The sequence below is a fragment of the Herpailurus yagouaroundi genome, unplaced genomic scaffold (genome assembly GCF_014898765.1).
Source record: "Herpailurus yagouaroundi ecotype Mexico unplaced genomic scaffold, PumYag 253, whole genome shotgun sequence".
Classification (NCBI taxonomy): Eukaryota; Metazoa; Chordata; class Mammalia; order Carnivora; family Felidae; genus Herpailurus; species Herpailurus yagouaroundi.
In genome coordinates this window covers 7111938-7132132 of record NW_024412470.1, presented here as the reverse complement: position 1 = coordinate 7132132, position 20195 = coordinate 7111938, and the positions used below count along the sequence as shown (strand labels likewise).

The 20195-nt window shown below is 48.8% G+C and overlaps 1 protein-coding gene across 1 annotated transcript; it reads left to right on the top strand.

Annotated features, from left to right (window-relative positions):
* Window positions 1–41: 41 nt before the first annotated feature.
* Window positions 42–19120, top strand: LRRC52 (leucine rich repeat containing 52). The gene is made up of 2 exons (XM_040460979.1): window positions 42–966; window positions 18658–19120. The coding sequence occupies exons 1-2, from the start codon at window positions 345–347 to the stop codon at window positions 18981–18983; spliced, it is 948 nt and encodes a 315-aa protein (XP_040316913.1). The 5' UTR covers window positions 42–344; the 3' UTR covers window positions 18984–19120.
* The last annotated feature ends 1075 nt before the right edge of the window (window positions 19121–20195 follow it).

Here is a 20195-nt window from a genome sequence, read left to right as displayed (position 1 = left end):
GTCAACTGGCAACCTCATTGTCATGTGGCTCTCCCCTGGCTCCCCTTCACTTGCAAACGCAGGGAAAGGCTGAGACCTTTCAAAGCCGCCAAGCGGGCAAGCTTCCAGCAGCAGCCTGGGAGTGAGCAAGCGGCAGAGCCACCCAGCCGGGCGGCGGGGCATTGGGCCTCGCATTTCAACTTCTGTTCTGTTCTCCTGTAATGGAAAATTGCTTTGCACAAAGCTAGAGTGTTACAGTTCTTTCCAGCGCCCCTCCCCCCCACCACCCCGCCCCTCGGCAGCCTTCTGATCAGAGGGACAGCGCCCGCAGGAAGGTGGAAGGAGGGTAGTTGCGGTTTCTTACTATGTCCCTTGCTTCAGGCCCTGGGCCCGGGTGGTTACTCTTTTCCTTTGGAATGGGACTGGTATCGGGGTCAAAGTGTCCAAATAACTGTCAGTGTCAAGCCCAAGAAGTGATCTGCACAGGGATCCGGTTAACCGAATACCCCCCAGACATACCCCTGAACACCCGGAGGCTGTACCTGAATGATAACGGCATCACTTTTTTGCCAGCGATGACTCTGGGACTCCTCAGTGACCTTGTTTACTTGGACTGTCGGAATAACCTGATTCGCGAGGTGATGGATTATACCTTCATCGGGGTCTTCAAACTCATCTACCTTGATCTCAGCTCCAACAACCTAACCTTGATCTCCCCATACAGTTTCTCCGTGCTCAGCAACCTGGTGCAGCTGAACATTTCCAACAACCCTCACCTGTTATCTCTCAACAAGTACACCTTTGCCAACACCAGCTCTCTGAGGTACCTGGACCTCAGAAATACCGGCTTGCAGACCTTGGACCATGCTGCCTTTCATAGCCTCATAACACTACAGACCCTGTATCTGAGCGGAAACCCATGGAGGTGCAACTGTTCTTTCCTGGACTTCACCATCTACTTAATAGTGTCCCATCTGAACCATCCAGGTGAGGGTTTGATTGGGTGTGGGGACGCGGATGTGACGGAGTAGGAGGAACTAGTTACAGAAAAGGTAGTCAAAAGATGGTCAGGATGGGAGAAAAAGTCTGGGTTAATCTGATTGAAAACATTCTTATGGCTCTGCAAGATCCATCCTGGGGTTGACTGGAGAGGCAGTAGGGTCAGTAGAAAAAGTTCTGGAGTAGGAATCCAAAGAGCTGAGTTCTGGTCCCAAGCTGAGCACTTACTAGTTGGCTGCCCTTGGGAAAGCCAATTCCTCTGAGCCTCAGTTTCCTGATCCATCAAGTGGGGACAATAATATTTCCAAACAGAGCTGTCATGTCAACCTAAGATGGTATGTGTGGAAATGACTGACTTCTGTAACTGCACAGTAGCAAAGTAATACAGGGACACTTTATTCCATAGGTGGACTATTTTAATCTGTTTGATTCAGTGACTGAATTTTTCCAGGATCCGAAAGTATATTCAGACATGCATAGGCAGTAGAAAATCCAACAGTATAATGTACGGAAGAGAAAGTTCAATAGAGAGAGGAGGAGGGGCACAGGAGCTTCCCAGACAATGAGAGAGGGAGTAGAGACAAGGGAGAGGAGAAGGCATTTGATGGTTCATCTTCAAGATGCTAACCCAATAAGGAAGGAGAGAATGGCATGAATCCATGAAGAATGGGTCACCAGTACCCACTGTGTCCAGCAGGGAGATTCCAACCTCCCAGACAGACTCTCGAGTCTTACCTGGTAGATTTCCAATCCAGATGCTGCCACTCTCTCCACTGTCCCCACCCCTCTGCCATGGTCCCTGGGGCCCTCCAGTGTCTCACCCCCTCTTCTGTTCAGTAACTTTATTGCCCAGTCCTCATCCTCCAATTATCCCACTCCACCAATACTACCTTCACTCAGGAAGTCAAAAATTCAGTTGAATGTGAGATAATTCCTCACAAAAAGGCAGGAGCCACTGATGTAATCTGGCAAGATTGGACTTTGGATTCAAACCCTATCAAAACCATGTCGTTTCTCCCTTCTCTGAGTGTTTGTTCTTGAAAATATTTCCATGCACCTGCACCTGCTGAAGCTTCCACCATGAAGTCTTGCCCAGGTGGCAATATCCCAGAAAGATCCCTAGCCAAAATGACAGGTTTCAAGGGGATCTGGGGGAGAGGGAGCTGAGTGGTGGCAGCACTCCTGGCCTCCCTTCCAGTGGGAGGGTCTTAACGTGTCTTCCGGGCAATGCCTGGACTCTGGCGAGGCAAGCGAGCCTCCTGGAATGCAAAATTGAGGGAGGCACTAAGAGTGGGTGGCTCCTCACATTTTGTGGCCTAGACACCTGGCCCTGCTGACAGGCACTTCCATCTGAGTTAGAATAAATCGAAAGGAAAGAATTTCATCAGACCATCCCCTTAAGACCACCAATCATAAAAGAATAGAGGAGCAGTTATCTTGGGTGGGTTGCCTGATCTCTCCTAGAGAATGTCTTCTACTTTTCTCAATGACTGGTGCTGTGGTGCTTTCTAGAAAGCTCCCTGAAAGAGGGTCGTGATTGGTCATTCTCGTGCATTAAATGTGGCTTTTAAATGGGATTCTCCTGTCAGTGTTCACGTAACCAGCCTGTGAAGAAGCTTCATCTTCTCTTGCCCCCCCCCATCACACATATATATTTTCCTTGAGCAGAGCCCACCACATAGCCAGGAGAACCTCCTACCCTAGTGGAAAAGGGAGATGTAGCTTGGCCTCATCCCCAGTCCCTAAACCTACCATTTCACCTGACCTCGAATCTCCCTTCATCAAAACTCTGCTTATAGAGTTATCTCATCGGAATTTTCAGGCTGACTACCTTGGACTCCTTGACTCACGTCATTCTGAGATTGAATAGGATTGTAGACTGATCTGTTTCACTGCCTGTTCTCAAAAACATCAGAAGTGGGTATCTATCCTGTCAAACTCAAAAACTCTTTACGAACAACAGTCTGTCTTTTGTGAGCCCCGCCCCCCCAAGACACTCCTCCCAACAACTACTAATCTGCTCATCTCCCTCTGCTGTTTGGTGGCCTAGAGGAGCCCACCCAGGCCACTTCATGCAGAACTGTGGTCTCGTTGCCCTGGCTAACAATTATTATCTCTTAAAAACACTAATGAGCCCAAGGCCAGACAGAGAACAATTTATCTTTGTAGAGAGATTTGCAGCTGTTAGAGCTTTTCACACATGCTTCTTTACTTTGAGTGTCAAACCAACCCTTAAATTTTGTGCCCTAGGCCTATGGAAGAGGCTAGGATTGGTAATTTTTTTTAAAAAAACTTTTTTAATGTTTATTTATTTTTGACAGAGACAGAGACAGAATGTGAGTGGGTTGGGGCAGAGAGAGAGGGAGGAACCTCCGAGATGTCAGCACAGAGCCTGACACAGGGCTCGAGCTCACAAGCTGTGAGATCACGACCTGAGCCTAAGTCGGCCACTCAACCTACTGAGCCACCCAGGCGCCCCTAGGATTGGTAATTTTAACCCTATCATATGGATAAGAAAATAGACTGGCCCAAAATCACACAGCTACTAAATGGCCCCCCAAAAATGATTTGAACCTCCTGAGTCAGGTCTTTTTTCATGAGACTACTATATCTTAAATCCCCATATTACATAACTATGATCCATATGTTATATGCATCTGGCCACAGCATCTAAATTACAGCTTTATTTCCAATATGACCACACATGAATTCATCCAAGATCATTTCCACTGGATAGTGAGTTCTAGCCATGGTAAACTCATCATATGCCTGTGTTCTTGCAAACCCAAGTTCACCACAACCTACCCAAACTCCCAAAGAAGGAGCCTAACCTTGCTTACCTTTGCATCTCAGTCTGGTTCTCCCTTCCCACACATACACGTACATACACCCCGTGACAAACACATAAACCCATGTGCAAACACACACACGTATACCCACATACATACAAGCACAAAGATGTGCCCACACACACATACCATACATGCAAACATAAATATACACCTACTCACTTACACAATCACCCACATATTACATATATACAACACACATACATATACCAATGTGCAGATACACAGCCACACTTGAGAAGGCACCCACATACACATGAAACTGAGCACACACACACAGTAGAATTCAGAAGATGCTTCTCTTGCCCTTTAGCCAGACCTCGACATAATGGAAGATAACTTATTTCAAGTGACTCTTGTACGATTCATGTCTCACTATTGACAAATACTCGTGGCGAATGCTCAAGCTTCCTATTATACCACATTTGCTATCAACAGGTGACCTTGGGCATGTTCTACAATGGAGTGTAATCATCTCTCCCCATGTACCCACACTGCAGGATATAAAAAGATTCTCTATGAAGTGAGCTGAGTAACTTGGTTATTTGTAGAAAAGAATCCAAACTAAAGATGGGTTTCATTTTAGACCCAGGAAGATACTGAACATTAGTATTGGGCGATTTTACCTATGGTACAGAATTAAGGTCAGCATGACAGAAGAATGACAAAATGTAGAACCCTTGAAAAGCAAGAAGTGAAGAAAGGAACTTCCATGCTACCACCACTCAGTCATCCATTCATCCATTTAAATATTTATTGAGTCCTACTAGGTGCCATAAAGTGTTCATGGAGGGAACACCCAAGAAGGCTGGAGCTGTGTGTGTAGACTCGTGTGACTGTGGTCATCTGCACCATATATGTCCCATGGTCCAGTCAGGTGCAGCAGAACTAACCCCACTGTCCAGACAGTGCAGGACAAAAGAGAATACCATGTGCCTACTGGGCAGAGCAGGCACTTGGGAAAGCCTCAGTTGCAGATGGGGAAGGCCAGACACCATGCAGGCAGGGGAGCTCCTGTTAAAAACAGACATGGATTATAATTCTAGCCTTGCCACTTGCTATTTATAGGATATCAGAGAAGTTACTTAACCTCTCTGAACTTCAACTTCATCTTTCAGACAGGTATAAGAATAGAACCAACCTATGTGGGCTGTGGAGATGAGAACACTTACAAACTGCCATTAGCATTAAGTCTTGCACACAAAAAACATTCAATAAGTGAATGGTTGGCAGGCGTGGGAAAGGTATAGGGTACTTAAGAGAGTACAGACATCAGTTAGGTGACCCCAGGATAAGCAGTGGACTTCAGGAAGGCTCAGCACACATGGAACAAGAGGACAGTGTCCAGGAGACAGGACTATAGGGATGCACGTGGGGATATAGATAGGATGTGGGGAGGTGGGCAGCAGGTCCCAGGACTCTAATCCCTTGGAAAATGGGATAGCAGGGATCTTAGGGGGAGCTAGGTATTAGACGAGTTATGAACACAGGAGTTCAGACCCTGGGGAACAAAACCAGAAGCCTAAATCAAGGCTTGTTCTCAGCCTGGACCATAAGACTCAGCGCTGGGCCAGTAGTAGCCAAGTGGTTCTTTCTGGGACACCTGAGTCTGGAACTGAACTTCTATCTAAGACAAGCCCCACTTCCAGAAACAGGTGTGGACATGCAGAGATCTTTCAAGAGCTGAGGGCAAGGAGGTCCAACTGTGGGGTAGACATGGCCTTGAAAGCAAGAAGTCACCCACATGGTATGATTTTGTTATCGGAAGAGGACTAAATGATACCTTGGCTCCCATCCAGTGCCTACCATTGAGTTAAAATTAACCATTAGAGATTTACCCTTTTAGATCCCCAAAAGTACCCCAATCTTGAAGAGGACCCTGCAAAAATATATGAACTTTAGGGCTGAATAATACTGGTGTCCCCAAGCCTTTATCAGCTCTTAGAGGCAGAAGTGAATTCTTGAGAAATACAATTAGCCAAGAGTCGTTCTGCAGCAGTGGGGAACCATGAAGGAAGCCAAGGTCCAGCAAAGAAATGAGGAGATCTTAAAACAAAAAATATAAAGGCAGTAATATGTCCTTTCCCTATGGCCCATCTTGGCTAAACCCACCCCCACAAAGGAGCTGTAGAGAAGGTTAAATGTTTCATTCACCTATTTCATCATCAATCAAAAGTTTCCCATATTGGCAAGAGGTTGTATTCTATTATCAAAAGGTCTTCATCAAAAGAAGCCCTCTAATGATATACTCACCAGATGTACTAAAGACTATTAAGTCCTCAAAGAGTTCACATACTCACTTTACAAACATGAAAGTCACAGCAGAAATGGAGGTGGGTTGTAATGTGCTGGTTTCCAGGATGCTCTGATCAATGCAGAGGTAAACAGACCCACAGATTCCATTTTCTTTTTGGCCCAGGTCAGTAGAGAGGAGGACTAATTCCTGGCTGGAACTGTAATTTTCCAGTCATTAATACCATTTGAAGGTGAGACTGACAATTGAGCTCTTCCCAGGATAGAGCTGCCTACTAGGACAGGGTTGAATGCCTCTGAAGATGCTCTCAAAAACTCATGCAATTCTAAGCTCCCGGACATAAGGAACCTGACCTCCATCCCCTCTTCTCCCAAAGCTTGGTCTGGCACTGTCCAATAAAAGTCCCTGCAGCAATAGAAATGGTCCAATACTGTGTTGGATTGGACAATACTGTGTTGTCCAATACAGTAGCCACTAGCCACATGTGGCTATTGAGTTCTTGAAATTAGGCTATTGCAATGGAGGAACTGAATTTTTAATTTTACGTCATTTTACATCTTGTAAGTAGCCACATGAATGGCCGTTGGCCACCATATTGGTCACAGCAGCCTTTTAATAAAAGATGCCAAAGCTGGAACTTTAGAATCTAGCTTCCTCACAGGTAAGTGACTGTACAGCCACGCCTGGCATGGAGATCTCCTGACAACCAGATTCAGTGTTTTCCCCCATGCCATGATACCTCCTTACTCTGAGACACATCACAGTCCACTCCACTCTGAAACATTCGCTGTATGTTCAGTATATGTCCAACATTGTATTGTAATGACGGCTTTCATCACAGAGAATGACGCCATAATTCCTGTCTGTAATAAGATAATCTTGGGATATAAGAGAGCGAAGATGCAATTGAAAGCCAGAAAGTCCTGACCTGGTCCCTGTGATGCCACTGTGTGATTTGGGGCAAGTCACTTTCCCTCTGAGACTCACTTGTCTTTGAAACAAAAAGAGAGTAGGATTAGATACTCTCTAAAGCCCCTTCGAATGGGTAGTCGATGGAGCTAAATAGAAAGATAAGGTGCACTTGAAGGCAGGAAAGCGGTGATGAGCAGATAGGGTGCCAGATGGGCAATGTGATGGTTCAGTGCTGAGGTGGAGCCATTCCTGGAGATGTAGGCTACAGTCACATAATTAGGACGTGCATGTAAGTAGTAAGCAGGCAGCCTTGAACTCCTGCGCTGTCCCACCTCCTGTCTTAAGCAGCGTCTACTTGACTAAAACAATGCCTTGCCCTCGACTGTCCTCCCAGGCGGGGCCTGCTCAACCAGTGGTTCTCAAACTCCAGTGAACATAAGAACCTCAGGCCCCACATACAGAGATTCTAGTTTTGCACAGTACAAATCCTTAGGCCATATTTTGAGAAACCCTATGACAATGGCTTGTGTTCTAGGTCTACAGCTGTTACCCCCACTGGTGAATAAATTGATTTGCACTGAGATGCTAATGGCTAATAATGTTTTGACATGTTTCCCTCAAGGGGCATTTGCAGTGTGACAGAAAACAACCAGAAACAGTGAGAATTCAGAAAGCAACAGACTACCAGGGGTAGAAGTGGGAGTAGTTTGGGGACAGAGTGTCCCTCTGTGTCAGCTCTTAAGTTGTAGTCCTTAAGCAATCCTGGGTGACCCGGTGGTGGGGCCTACAAATCAAAGAGGAGTCTGGGCAAGAGTGCTGTAGAGGAAGGGGGACCAAGCCACTCAGAGACATCTGCAGGGAACAGATGGGCTGGGTCATGTGCTATTTCAAGTCCACATCATCCCGAGGGCGTTTTGAGCAGAGAACATCTTAGTTTCATTCCAAGGCTACTTCATCTTGTATTCAAGGATGCTGTAATAGGATAATGGCCCCATTTCAAGCCACCAAGTACAAAGTCATCTACAGCTGTGCCAAGACTTAGATTTCCAGAATGAATTCAGGTCCTCATACTCTTCCACCATTAATGCTAACCCATCTCCTCCATCAGAGAAATTGCTGCAAAGACCAGACGCCCAAAAAGGGAACAGCTGGGCAGCAGACATTTCCAAGGCCATCAACTTCTCCTCCAGCCCGTCTCTCCTCCCTTCTCACCCTGCTGAGAGCCAGAGGTGCAGCCTCATGAGGGCAATGAGGGGGCTGGGAGGGGGGCATCTGGGTCAGTGATCCCTAAACCGCCCAAAAAGGCCAAGAAGAGATGGGGTGGCAAGCACGTGTGGTCTAAGAAGGAGGCTGAATGATTCTCACACACTCTTAAATTCGGCTCACTCGAGACCCCTGAAAGGAGATGACCCAAAGTCCCTTCATGCTCAGCAATGCCAGACCTCTGGTCACCCAACACCAGCCAGGCCTCTGGAAGGCCGTAGTGCAAGGCTAGCCAAAGCAGCCAACCTCAGTTTCCTTATCTCTAGAAGAGAAGAGCTCTCCAGCCTGGAGGTAATCTGCAGAATGTGGATGTGGCTAGAAAGAGAAACAGGGATCCAGTCATGAAGGGCCTTTAAAGGAATTTCCAGGGAACAGGCCGTGCATTCTGAGAAGCCCTAGGAGGCAGGCGAGCCTGGGTGCAGGGCTAGGAGGCTCCTGTAGGCACCCAGGTAAGAGGAAGGTGGTCTATGGCAGCAATGGGGATGAAGAAGTCTAAATAGGCCAGAAGGAACCATTTAGAAGATAGAAGCAATAGGACACAGGACTGAACTTGACCCTCCCAAGGTCCCTTGTACGCCCTTCATGACTTCTGGCACAGTTCTACGTAATTAATAGATTTGTATATTTAACATGTGTCTTCTCTGGCAGTAAGGTCTATGAGAGCAAGGAACATGTCTGAATCTTCAGAAACTAGCTCAAGACCTGACACAGAGAAGGGCTCAATAAATATTCATTGAGAAAAATCAATGAATAAGCGAGATGTGGAAAATAACAGACAAGAATTGGCTCAGCCCGCTTTGGGGGCTTCCCTGAGACGGACACTCTTAGAGGAGGGGCAGTGAGGAGCCTAGGGCAGAACCATATCCCACCGTGAGTATGTTGAGTGGGAGGGCCCCTGTCAACCAGTAGGTCTTTGGATGTTCTGACCTGAAATCCAGAATTGAGAATAGAGCATATATTTGAGAATCATCAGCTCCCTGGTGACCAATGAAACTAAATGAAGGATGAGATGAGCCAGCAAAAAAGTAAGGGGTAATAGAGCAAGGACAGAAACTTTGGGGAATCCCAACAGAGAGAAGGGTGAAGAAGAGGCACCCATGAAGTACCCCAGGTGGGAGAAGCCAGGGAAGAGAAAGGAAACCAGAGAAGGGTATACTCATGGACGCCAAGAGAAGAAGAGTTTCAGAGAGTGGAAGCAGGTCAAGTAAGGGTTGAGAAAGGTCCGTCAGATTTAGCTACCAAGAGGTCCCTGATGTCTTGGACCTTCCAGTGGCATCGTGGGTGTGGACACCAGAGCACAGTGGGATACGAATGAACAGCAAGGAAGAAAAAGGGTGCAGAAAAAAGGTAAGCTTGGGGCGCCTGGCTGGCTCAGCTGGCGGAGCATGCAACTCTTAATCTCGGGGTCACATGTTCAAGTCCCACGTTGGGCGTAGAGCTTTCTTGAACAAAAAAAAAATTGTAAACCCTTCTAGGAAGCTTGGCTATGGACTAAAGGAGACAGACGGCCAAGAATGATGTAAAGGGGGTATTTCTTTCGTAGGAGCAAAGAGGTCCATGCATGTGTTTTATCTGCTGCTGAGGAGTCAATGAGGGGCAAAGACATGGGATGGGGGAATAAGCAATGGGGTAAAGCCCCAAGGAGGCAGGAGTGGACGGACTCCAGAGCCAAATGGAGGGTAAGCCTTGAACAGGGAAACTCCCCTCCCCTGGGACCGCAGAGAAGGAAGCGAGGGTAAGCACACATGGGTAAGTGTCAAGATGTGCAGCAAATGGAATCGAGGGGCCCACCCAAGTGTCCCTACTTTTCTTTCAGTGAAATAAAAGACAAAGGACAACTTTGTATCTAGAAAAGTGCACAGGTTCCCGTGATGTGTTCTGTGATGCTTCTGTACCATCAACCCAATTAGGTGATCCCAAAATGGCCCTTTGTTCTTGAGATGATCATGCTCCCGTTGAACAAGCAAAACCAAGGTGGGCTCTAGGATTCAAACGACCTGGTTTTTAATCCTGCCTCTGGCACTTACTGGCTGGGCCACAGCCTCCAGGAGAAGCAGGCTCCTCATCTGAAAACTGGAGATCAATTAGTTCCTAGTTCTGGGGTCGTTGTGCTAATTCAATGAAATCACCCACGGGAAGATTTTAGAAGTGCACACAGTAAGTGCTCAACTAACGTTAGCTACTGTCGTTGCTGTTACAATCCCTGGTGGCGACTGCGAATACCATAGGGGACATGGAGAGGGGGGAAAGCAGTGTGGGTTTACTGAGACAGGTAAGTACTGCTGTGATTTGGCACTCTTCCTGCTGGGGTGCACTGTCCACGGGGAGTCCCGCTCGGGGGGGGGGGCCAGGGCTTTTGGGGTGGAAGAGGGTGTTTTAAAGCTTTCAAAATGGCAGCATTATGTGAAAAAAGAGAGAAAGAAACCTAATGCTTAGCCTATATACAGGGATTTTCTCTTTTATCAGAACAGTGGTAGATTTGGCCTTCCCCTCAACCCAAATAAAGGAATAGCTAATGCATCCGATTAAAATATAGTTCAGACAAGAATTAAAATCATGTTAACAGAGTCTTGCAATTTTCAATATTTTCTTCCAACAGCTACGATGCTTGGCCAGAGCGTGTGGCTGAGGTGAGGTGCAGGCCTTGTTGACTCTATTTGACATTCACACAGGGGTAAGGAGCCCAGCCTGGCACCTGAGTGCACTCATTCCACTATTAGTTTCTGGGCACCTATTAGATGCCAGGTCCTGGGCCAGGCACTGGGCACACAGCTCTGAACAGAAACAGACACACTCGCGTGAAGTTTCCACTCTATCAGGAGGGGAGTAAATAAGCAAATAAATATATGACCTAATGCCAAGTGATGGTAAGTGCTACAGAAGCAAATGCAGGGAGGGAAGGGAGAAAGCGTGCCTGGGATTGAGGACAAGGCAGATACTTTACACTGGGTGGTTACTAACGTGGTGACATTTGAGCCGAGAATTGAAGGAAGTAAGGGGACGAGCTGTGGGCATAAGACGTGGTGGAGGGGGGCTTTCTAGACAGAGGGCAGACAGCAAATGCAAAGGCCTTGGGGTAGAATAAGCTCAATGTATTAGAAGGCGAGTATGGTAGAGGCAGGTGGAGGAAGGAGACAGAAAAATAGAGGCCAGACCAGGTAGGACCGCTAGGCCAATGACAGGCTTCTGATTTTGTTCTAAGTGTGGCAGGATATCAGGGGTGCCTGGGTGGTTCAGTCGGTTGAGCGTCCTACTTCGGCTCACGTCATGATCTCACAGCTCGTGAGTTCGAGCCCCGTGTCAGGCTCTGTGCTGACAGCTCGGAGCCTACAGCCTGCTTCAGATTCTGTGCCTCCCTCTCTCTCTGCCCCAACCCACTCGCATTCTGTCTCTGTCTCTCTCAAAAATAAATAAACATAAAAAAAAATTAAGTGTGACAGGATATCACGAAAGGGTTTCGAACACTAACAGGAATGGCTCGTGGTTTGAGATGTGGCTTGTGATGCGAGGGAGGAAGCAAGGAGGGGTCCCAAGTTTCTGCCTGGGCGACTGGTGATCAGTGATGCCCTTCTGCTACTGAACTTTTCTAAATTGCCTCTCTCCATCAGGATAGCCGTCCGCTACCTGGATTTTTCTGGGCAGATGGGTAGTTATTAAGCAGGCCCAGCTCTGGAGCAAACTAAGAAGAAACTAGAATTCGCCTTTAGCCTCCAAGAACCAACTGTTACCATCCCCCAGCCTGGCCATGCAGCTGGCTCCCCTCTCCCGTCAAAACCTTACTCAGAAAGGTGGCCGGTTTCTCCCAGCGTAGGGCGTTAGGTCGTTACCTTCTTTTTCAGAAGACGATACCCTTCAAGCCTTATTCTGTCGGCAGAATGGAAGGTTGTATCTCCTGCTGACAGAATCCCATGTACTCACAAGTACATAAGATGGTATTTTGAGGCAAGGGGGTCTTTCTACCCCTAACACATGTCCATATACAACCCCTTATGCAAAAGACTAGTCCTGTAGCCTAGAGCACCTCTAAAGCACAGGAATAATCCAGTTGAACTTGCTGGACTTGAAGGTCTTTTCTGTAATGTTCCAAGAGTCTATGATTCACTTTTAACCTTTACCAAAGTATGGACTCTTTATCCAAGGGGGGAAAAATATATCAGATAAGAACTGTAGTGCCCAAGCCCAAATCCTCCAAATCTTTAAGGTTTCACAATGCCAGGGATGGTTTAGACCAGGAGTCAGCACTGCTTTCTATAAACAGCCAGAGGGGAAATGTTTTAGGCTCTGTGGACCTCTGCTGCAACTACTCGATTTTGCCATCTGTTACCTGAAAGCCATCACAGAAAATACGTAAATGAGTGGGCATGGCTGTGTTCCGATAAAAATGTACTTACAAAACTAGGCAGCAGTTTGAATTTGGCCCACGGGTTGGAGTTTGCCGAGCCCGGGCTAGAGAAGACGGCTAGGTGATGAGAAAAAAAGAGCTCTAGGGAGCCAATGCCCCTAGGTGAAGCCAATGCCCAAAGGACCGCACATGCGAGTCTGAGAAGGGGGCCTGGCTGGCTGGCTGGCTCTGGTGTTGTTGGGCTGCTAGATGGTCCAATCTAGGCTCCCCTCTAGGGAGTCATTTCCTCTGGGCACCCATAGTACAGCAGAACGTAACAGCGGTCCTTTCAAATTCCAGTAAGGAACTGGTCCTAAAGAGTGAGGCCAAAGACAGGAGCAATTAAGGACTGTTGTGTGAGATCAGACCAAGAGCCCACCATTCTCTCCTGTACACATCCAACAGACATTTATTGAGCAGGTACCAGGGACCCAAAGGTGAACAAAGAGGGCCTCTGCCCTCAGTTCTCTAACGCTAACGAGGGAGTAGTGAGAAGCACCTTTCGATGGCACGCCCACGACCCCTGCACCCTCACTTGTCTCCATCTGCACTTGCCCTCACTTCCTTCTATGCAGTCACTGCGGACAGAAGAGTGTCGCTTTCCAGTTCAAGGCTTACCCCTCCATTTGGTCCCGGAGACCACCTGTTCCTGACTCCCCCAGGACTTCACGCCCCATGGCTCACTGAATCCTCCCCAAATTCTCGCAAGGGAAGCAGGGATTTGTATTCGTCTAGTGTCGAGTAATCCAAGGTGGCAAGGATTAGCTGACCCGCGTATGGTGTTCTTTCTCCCCAGGCTCCCTTTCCTCTGGCTGAGCATTATGTCAATGACCCTGGCCCCGAGGGGTATTAATAGCAAACAGCATTTTGTTCATTCAACAATCCTGCTTTGAGCTCTAGCGTGGGTTAAGCACGGTTCTAGGTGTTGAGGGAACAACAGTGAACCACACAGACAAAACTCCCATGTCTTCATGGAGTTCATAATCTGGCGCGTGGAGGCAGACGAAGGAGTAGGAGGTAAATCCACTTCCTTGACAAATGCATAATTAGCTGGAGAAAAAAATAAGGCCAACTATACATCTAGTGATGATCGGGCAAGCTAGGGCCTAATAAGGAGAAATGGGGGAAGCAGGTCTTTTCTCGGGGTTCAAGGTGGAAGTCTTACGACCAAAATGCTAAAGCTGTTGGAAACCGGTGCTGCACCCTGAGGGTGATAGCAAACACAGTTTAGTAGAGGAGGGAGTCTCCAAATTCCATCCTTCATCGTACGTTGCCACCGCGTGGAGGCTCCACTCAGCCCAGATGGTTCCCGAACACGCACACCAGCACAGGGTCGGGGGTGGGGGCGGGGGGGCGCTCCGAGCCTGCACTTGGCTCCTCTGGAGACTCAGGCCTGGGAACCTGCAGCAGCACTGTGGTCAGAACTGTGGTCCCTGCAGGCCAAGAAAGGAACAGTTTGCCTTACAACCACTGGGTTCAAACCAGTTTTCTGAGACAGAGGCTTCCTGGGCTCCTGCGCCAACAGGTGTGGTTCTGAGCCACAGAAGCTCTTGCTCCTCCAGACATGTGATTCTGGCAGACGGGTTTTCTGCCTGTGAGTAACACGCTTGTGCTTGTGGCAATAAACAAGGGGGGGAGTTTACATTTCCTTAGGAACTATTTGCAGGAAGAGTTTAAACATCAATGACGCCTATAATCGTACCTGGGTGCTCTAACTGGAACAAATGCCCTGCGCCCATGAAGTGGGGCTGACAGAAGGATGACGTGGGGTCTAGTAACCTGTTTCCAATATGAATGAAGGCCCCAGAATTGTGCAGTGCACAGCATATACAACAGTACTTGGTAGCTCTTTGTCAGAGGAAAGGAAATCAAGAAAGCCAGAGAGGGAATAATTGACAAACAGTTTATTCATTCTGTAGCATGGGAATGATTAAAACGACCTGGTCGAGTGGTCAGAGTAGAATTTAACTTTGAAAAGCACATTCTATGGTTCCCAGCATATATCAGGCACTCCAAGACCAGTAGATGGGCCTATAATCTCTAATGTCATTAGGCCAGAATAGAAAAACAATGTATGACTATCAAGCTAGCAAAAAGGACACGAAGTAATAAAATAAAAAGCAACAAGGTAGAGAGAAAGAGAGAAAGTATGTGGGACAAATTGAAAACAAATATATCAGTCCAACATTAAATGTTAACGGAATAATTACAATACAAAGTTTGTTAGATTGGATAGAAAACAAAACTCAGTTATATGCTGCTTACAAAAATGTATCTTAAACATAGGAATGTAGATAAAAGTAAATGGATGGAAAAAGATAATGCAAACACTAACCAAAAGAAATTCAATAGAGCCATACTAATGTCAAAGACAGTAGACTTTAAGGCAAGAAGCGCTGCTAGGAATAAGGAGAGATAATGTTCAGTGAGGCAAGAAAGAGGTAACAGAAGTTTCTACACATCTAATAACATATCTTCAATATACGTAAAACAAATCATGACAGAACGATATGAAGAAGTAGGTAAATACCCAGCCAAAACCGGTGACTTTAACATCCTTCTTGCGGTAACTAATAGACAATTAATGAACTCATAGTAACCAAGAGACAATCATTTTTATCGATAAAAAGCCAGTAAAGATATAAATGACAAGCCAATACAGATACAGAAGACCTGTACAAAATCACATCCTAGTTGGTATTCACAGAACGACGTACTCAGCAAAGACAGAATACACATCTTTTGGGGGGCACGTGCAAAATTTACTAAAATTGGCTTTATCGAGCAAATTCTCAATAAATTTCAAAGGACTGAAATCATACAGAGTATGTCTCTGCCCACAGAATTCAAGTAGGATTCAACAATGAAAATACAAACTAGAAAATCCCCCCAAAATAAGTGTTTCTTTCAATAAATGATAATGTCTTCTGAACAAGAACAAGAATGAGAAGATATGGATTATGCCTTCAAGAGTTTTGTCGGCCGGGTGGGGGAGAAAAGATACACTCCTCCTCTGGCAAGTACCCCACCACCACCCCCCGGCAAGAGGCAATGCGATAGGCACAGTGAGAATGCTATGGATGGTTCAGGAAGGGGGACAATCACATGTAGTCTGAGCTATGAGGACGAGGGGGCTGTGGGAGCACCCTGAGAGCAGATGCATTCACACCAGACTTTGAAGGATAGGAAGGACTTGATCATGCAAAACTTGCAGGAGGAGGCATTTGATACAGAAAGAGTGGTGGAACAAAGCTCACTACAACAGGGGTAAGGTGTAATCAAGGAATTAATCGTTTAATTTGACTGGAGCAAAGGGAGGGGCACTGGAGTGCTAAAGGAGGGCGAGGTAGAAGGGGGCAGATGCTGAGGGCTCTGAACGCCAGGCCAGGTGCTCTGGATGTTATTCCCAGGCCCACGGGGGAGTTAGAGGAGGGTTCGAGCCAGTGTGCCACGACAGAGCTGTGCTTGAGGAAGGGCAGTCTGGCAGGTGTGTGTGACACGGTCCAGAGCTGGGAAATGGGGAAGATGGGGGAAAGTGGATTTAGGGGGACCTGCTGGGAGGTAGGAAGGCTCCCACCTTGGCAGTGACTGGGGAGCGGGGAGGGGGAGAGAATACAGCAGCAGAAAAACCCAGACCTCCCTCCCCGCAGAGCCACCCACATCCCGCACTTAAGAGCAACCTAACAAAGCCTTAAAATCACTGCTAATTGCCCCTTTCAAGGTAACGCTCCAAAATGGGGAAACGGTGTTTCGTGTTTAGTCTCCTCTCTGCCATCCAAGCCCCAATTTGAAAGCCGAATCCTCTTAAAATAGAATGAGATAACCCCATAACCCCCCCTCCCCAGACACACCCGGACCCACAGAATCTCACATTTTCCTTCCTCCAATACATCTTTCTCCGTATAGTCCCATGTCGGGTCTCTGGCAGTTTGGAGAGATGCCCCAAGCCCTCTCTTGATCGAATTCCCGAAGCCTGGCCAGAAGCCCCCAGCTGCCCACCGCCCCCACTCTGGGGCCTCCTGGGCAAATCGCTAAGCCAGGCTGACTGGAGAGAGGCCTCCAGGCATGATTGTGGTCCTGCCCCTTGACAGCAGTTGTCCTGGATCCCAGGGCCCCAGCCCATTTTCCTCTCCTGAGAGCTCTCCCCCGGGCAGGGCAGGGTCGCCCAAAGGGCCTCTTCCTCTCCTTCCCTCCGTAATCTTTGCACATAGCGGAGGTGACAGCCCATGGCTTCCCTTCCTGTGTCTACAGGTTCCACCAAGAGCCAGTCCTCGACCACATCACAGCTTTCAGGCCATCTTCCTGAAAGTAACAACCCTCACTGCAGGTGTACTGGGGCAGAAGCAAGGCGCAGGGGATGGGTGTTCGGTGGACTTTGAGGGCGCCCAGCCTGGTCAGCTCTTTCCGGCCGCCCAGGCCCAACAGCCTCCTTGCCACTTGGCTCACTTCTGTAACCCCTTTCTCTAATTCCTCTGCTGCTATAGCTCCAGTCCAAACCCGATTTCCCTAACTTCCTTGGTCACCCAAGGATCGGAATGCCTTCACCCATCTGGGAGCTTCTGCCCTAAAGTTTAGGAGAAGCATCTCTCCACACGAGCAGGCTTGTGTCTCCCACGTCTACAAATGAGCTTAGAGAGCTCGGTCTGTGTTTTCTGTGTCTTGTCTCCTGCCTGGATCCTTCAGGTTATCTAGAAATGTCTCTGAGTCTCGGTTTCCTTATGTGCAAAACAAGAATGATAGCACTGTGTGCGTCAAAGCTGCTGTTAAGAATTAAACAAGACCTTTGTATACCACTTAGCATGTAGTCTGAGCTTGGCACATAGTAGCTGCTATTATAATTGATTATCTCAAGCCCTGGTCTCACCCTGCACTGGAGGGCATTTATGTGATGCCTGCTGGATATAGTCCCCTGGCACGCATACACACACACACACACACACACACACACACACACACACACACCTCTGCCTCAGCACGGAGGAGCAAGTAGAGCTGGGAAAATGCAGGGCTGAGGGCAGAGCTCTGAGTTTTCTGTGCAACTACTGAGCACCAGGCCTGCCTTCCCGCCTGCGGCAATGAAATCCTCTCGACTACCCTGAGAGCAGGTAGCATTCATGGCCCAGCCCGTGTAAGGTGAGGAAATGGGACTCAGAGAGGGAAATGGACATCCTGCCGAAGTTCACAAACTTAGTGACAGTCTAGGTCTGAACCCTGGTCTGGTCTGTCTGGATCCAGGGCCCAGTTTGCTTTCTGTCATATACTCAAGTCCACGACGCTTGACACGGGGAGGGGCTCAGAGAAGTAGCCAGGCAGCTGAGTCGGCTGCTAAAAAGGACCGAAGACTCATGTGGATCACGTGATGAGCCAGTGTTGTCGACCTCACCATGGAGAAGCAGAGCCGCTCCTCCTCCTGGCTATCCTCTCCCCTGAGCTCCCCGCACCCCGACGTCTTGCGCAGAGGACACACGGGAGGCATTTCTGGGGAATCTTGTCCCTCTGGAGAGTTGAGCCGGGTGTGATGCCTCAGTGGTCCCTGGCAGGACTCAGTCAGGCCCGGGGAAAAGGGACAAGGTGGCTGGAAAGGTGGGAGGCGGGAGGGAGGTGATGGATGTCGGTGGGGGGTCAACACTCCAGGGGGATCTTTCAGCCCCTGTTGTGGTTTCTCGTCCCTTGAGCATCCTGAAGGAGCCAAGCGCATTCCCAGGAGGCCACTGAACACAGCGGAGCCGGAAGCGGGGTGGGGGGGGGGCGGACAAGAAGCAGGGCTGGTGCGGTACTTGTCAAACCTTGCTGTGCCCACATACCACCTGGGGGTCTCATTCACACCCGCATCCTGCCTTGGGAGGTTTGTTGTGGTGCCTGAGGTCCTGCGTTTCTAACGAGGTCCAGCCGGTGCTGCTGGCCCGCAGACCACGCTTTGAGTAGCCCGGGTCCGCGAGGCCTCTCCGGGTCCCCTTTGCACTTAGGACCCTGGAGGTTCTGCGGTTTCAGCTCTGTGCCTGCTGTGTTTTTCCTCGTAGATGATCAAAATGCCACGTGCACGGAGCCCACGGAGCTGGCGGGGTGGCCCATCACGCAGGTGGGGAACCCGCTCCGCTACATGTGCATCACGCACCTGGACCGCCAGGACTACCTCTTCCTGCTGCTCATCGGCTTCTGCATCTTCTCGGCGGGCACGGTGGCCGCCTGGCTCACAGGCATGTGTGCTGTGCTCTACCAGAACGCCCGGCGCAAGTCGAGCGAAGACGAGACCGAGGACGAACACGGCCAGCGGGGGAACGTCAGCGGGCGGATCTTCAGAAGCAGGGTCGACTCGGCCCAGGACGGGCTCCCTCAGCTGATTTAGCGGCCCGAGACGGCTCTCGGACGTGCCTTTCCCAAGGCTCCCCGCCTTCTCTCCGCCCTCCCCTCCCACTCCCTCACAGCTGTCTGAGACACTGACGCCTATTAGTAAAGCAAATAAAATGTTTGGTGGCCATTTCACAAGTTGGTCCCTTCCTGCTCCACCAGCCCAAGGACACCTCCATGAGCTCCGCAGGATGGCATAGAACAAGGCTGCTGCACCCTCTTCAACGCAGAGGAAGCCTGCCCCGGATGCAGGCCGACTCATTTAATGAGCAACTACTATGCCTTGGCTGGCGGGAGGGATATGAGAAACACAAGACTGAAGACCAGTCCCCAAAGAGCAAACAGTTTGGGGCAAGTCAAGACTAATATGAATGAAATGGAGAAAAACGCAAGACCCAGTGATCAGAGCTGACATCAGTGAAACACGCCCACGGGCCAACTTCACACCCCGTCTCAAGACCGTCACCACCATCCCATGGTACGGATACTAGTTGACAGTGAAAAGTTGAGGCCTAGAAAGGTTAAACAAGGGACTGAGGTCACCCAACAGGTCAGTAGCACAGCCCCCAAAGTCCATGTTCTTTCCTTTCCATGAGGTTGCCTCCCCAAGAAATGTTTGGCAATGCAGCCAAGGACTCACCACGTAAGCCTTGTATGAGACAAAGGAGTGAAACCCAGAGGCGACCACCACTTACCGAGCCCTTCCCCGGCACCCAGCCTCACCCCCAGCATTGTATGCATTTTCTCTCCAGGTCAGCCCTCACAACCGCAGGTCAGGTGGTCGCTGTTACCCTCATTTTCCTGAAGCTCGGAGAGGCTAAGGAACCAGCTCAGGATCAAACAGTTGACGAGAAGCCAAAGGAATTCTGATTCCCAGGCCGCTTGACCCCGAAGCCTGTGCCCTGCGTACTATGAGCTCCCGTCTTTCATGAAGCGCTAAACAGAAGAGCCAAGTGTATACAAGTACGATCCGCCTCTCAGGACTGGCCGGAGGAAGGGAAAGGGAGGAGCTGACAGGCGTGGCTGAACCCCAAGACCCATTCAAGACTCTGATCAAAGGCCCTACCCATGAAGCCAGCTGTCCCTAAACTCCCAACCAGATCTTCCTTACCTCTGCACTTCCTCTGTGAATCCCACATGATTTCCCCCAGATTTGTCCAGTGTAATGGTTAAGAGTAGGAGCTCCTGAATCGGGGGCTAGGTTCCTGTC

What these genes read in the sequence shown, in the direction of transcription:
- LRRC52 (XM_040460979.1), top strand. Translation starts at nt 345, where the DNA reads ATGTCCCTTGCTTCAGGCCCTGGGCCCGGGTGGTTACTCTTTTCCTTT. An exon ending in GTCCCATCTGAACCATCCAG is followed by an intron (nt 967 to 18,657) that starts GTGAGGGTTTGA and finishes TTTTCCTCGTAG; the next exon opens with ATGATCAAAATGCCACGTGC.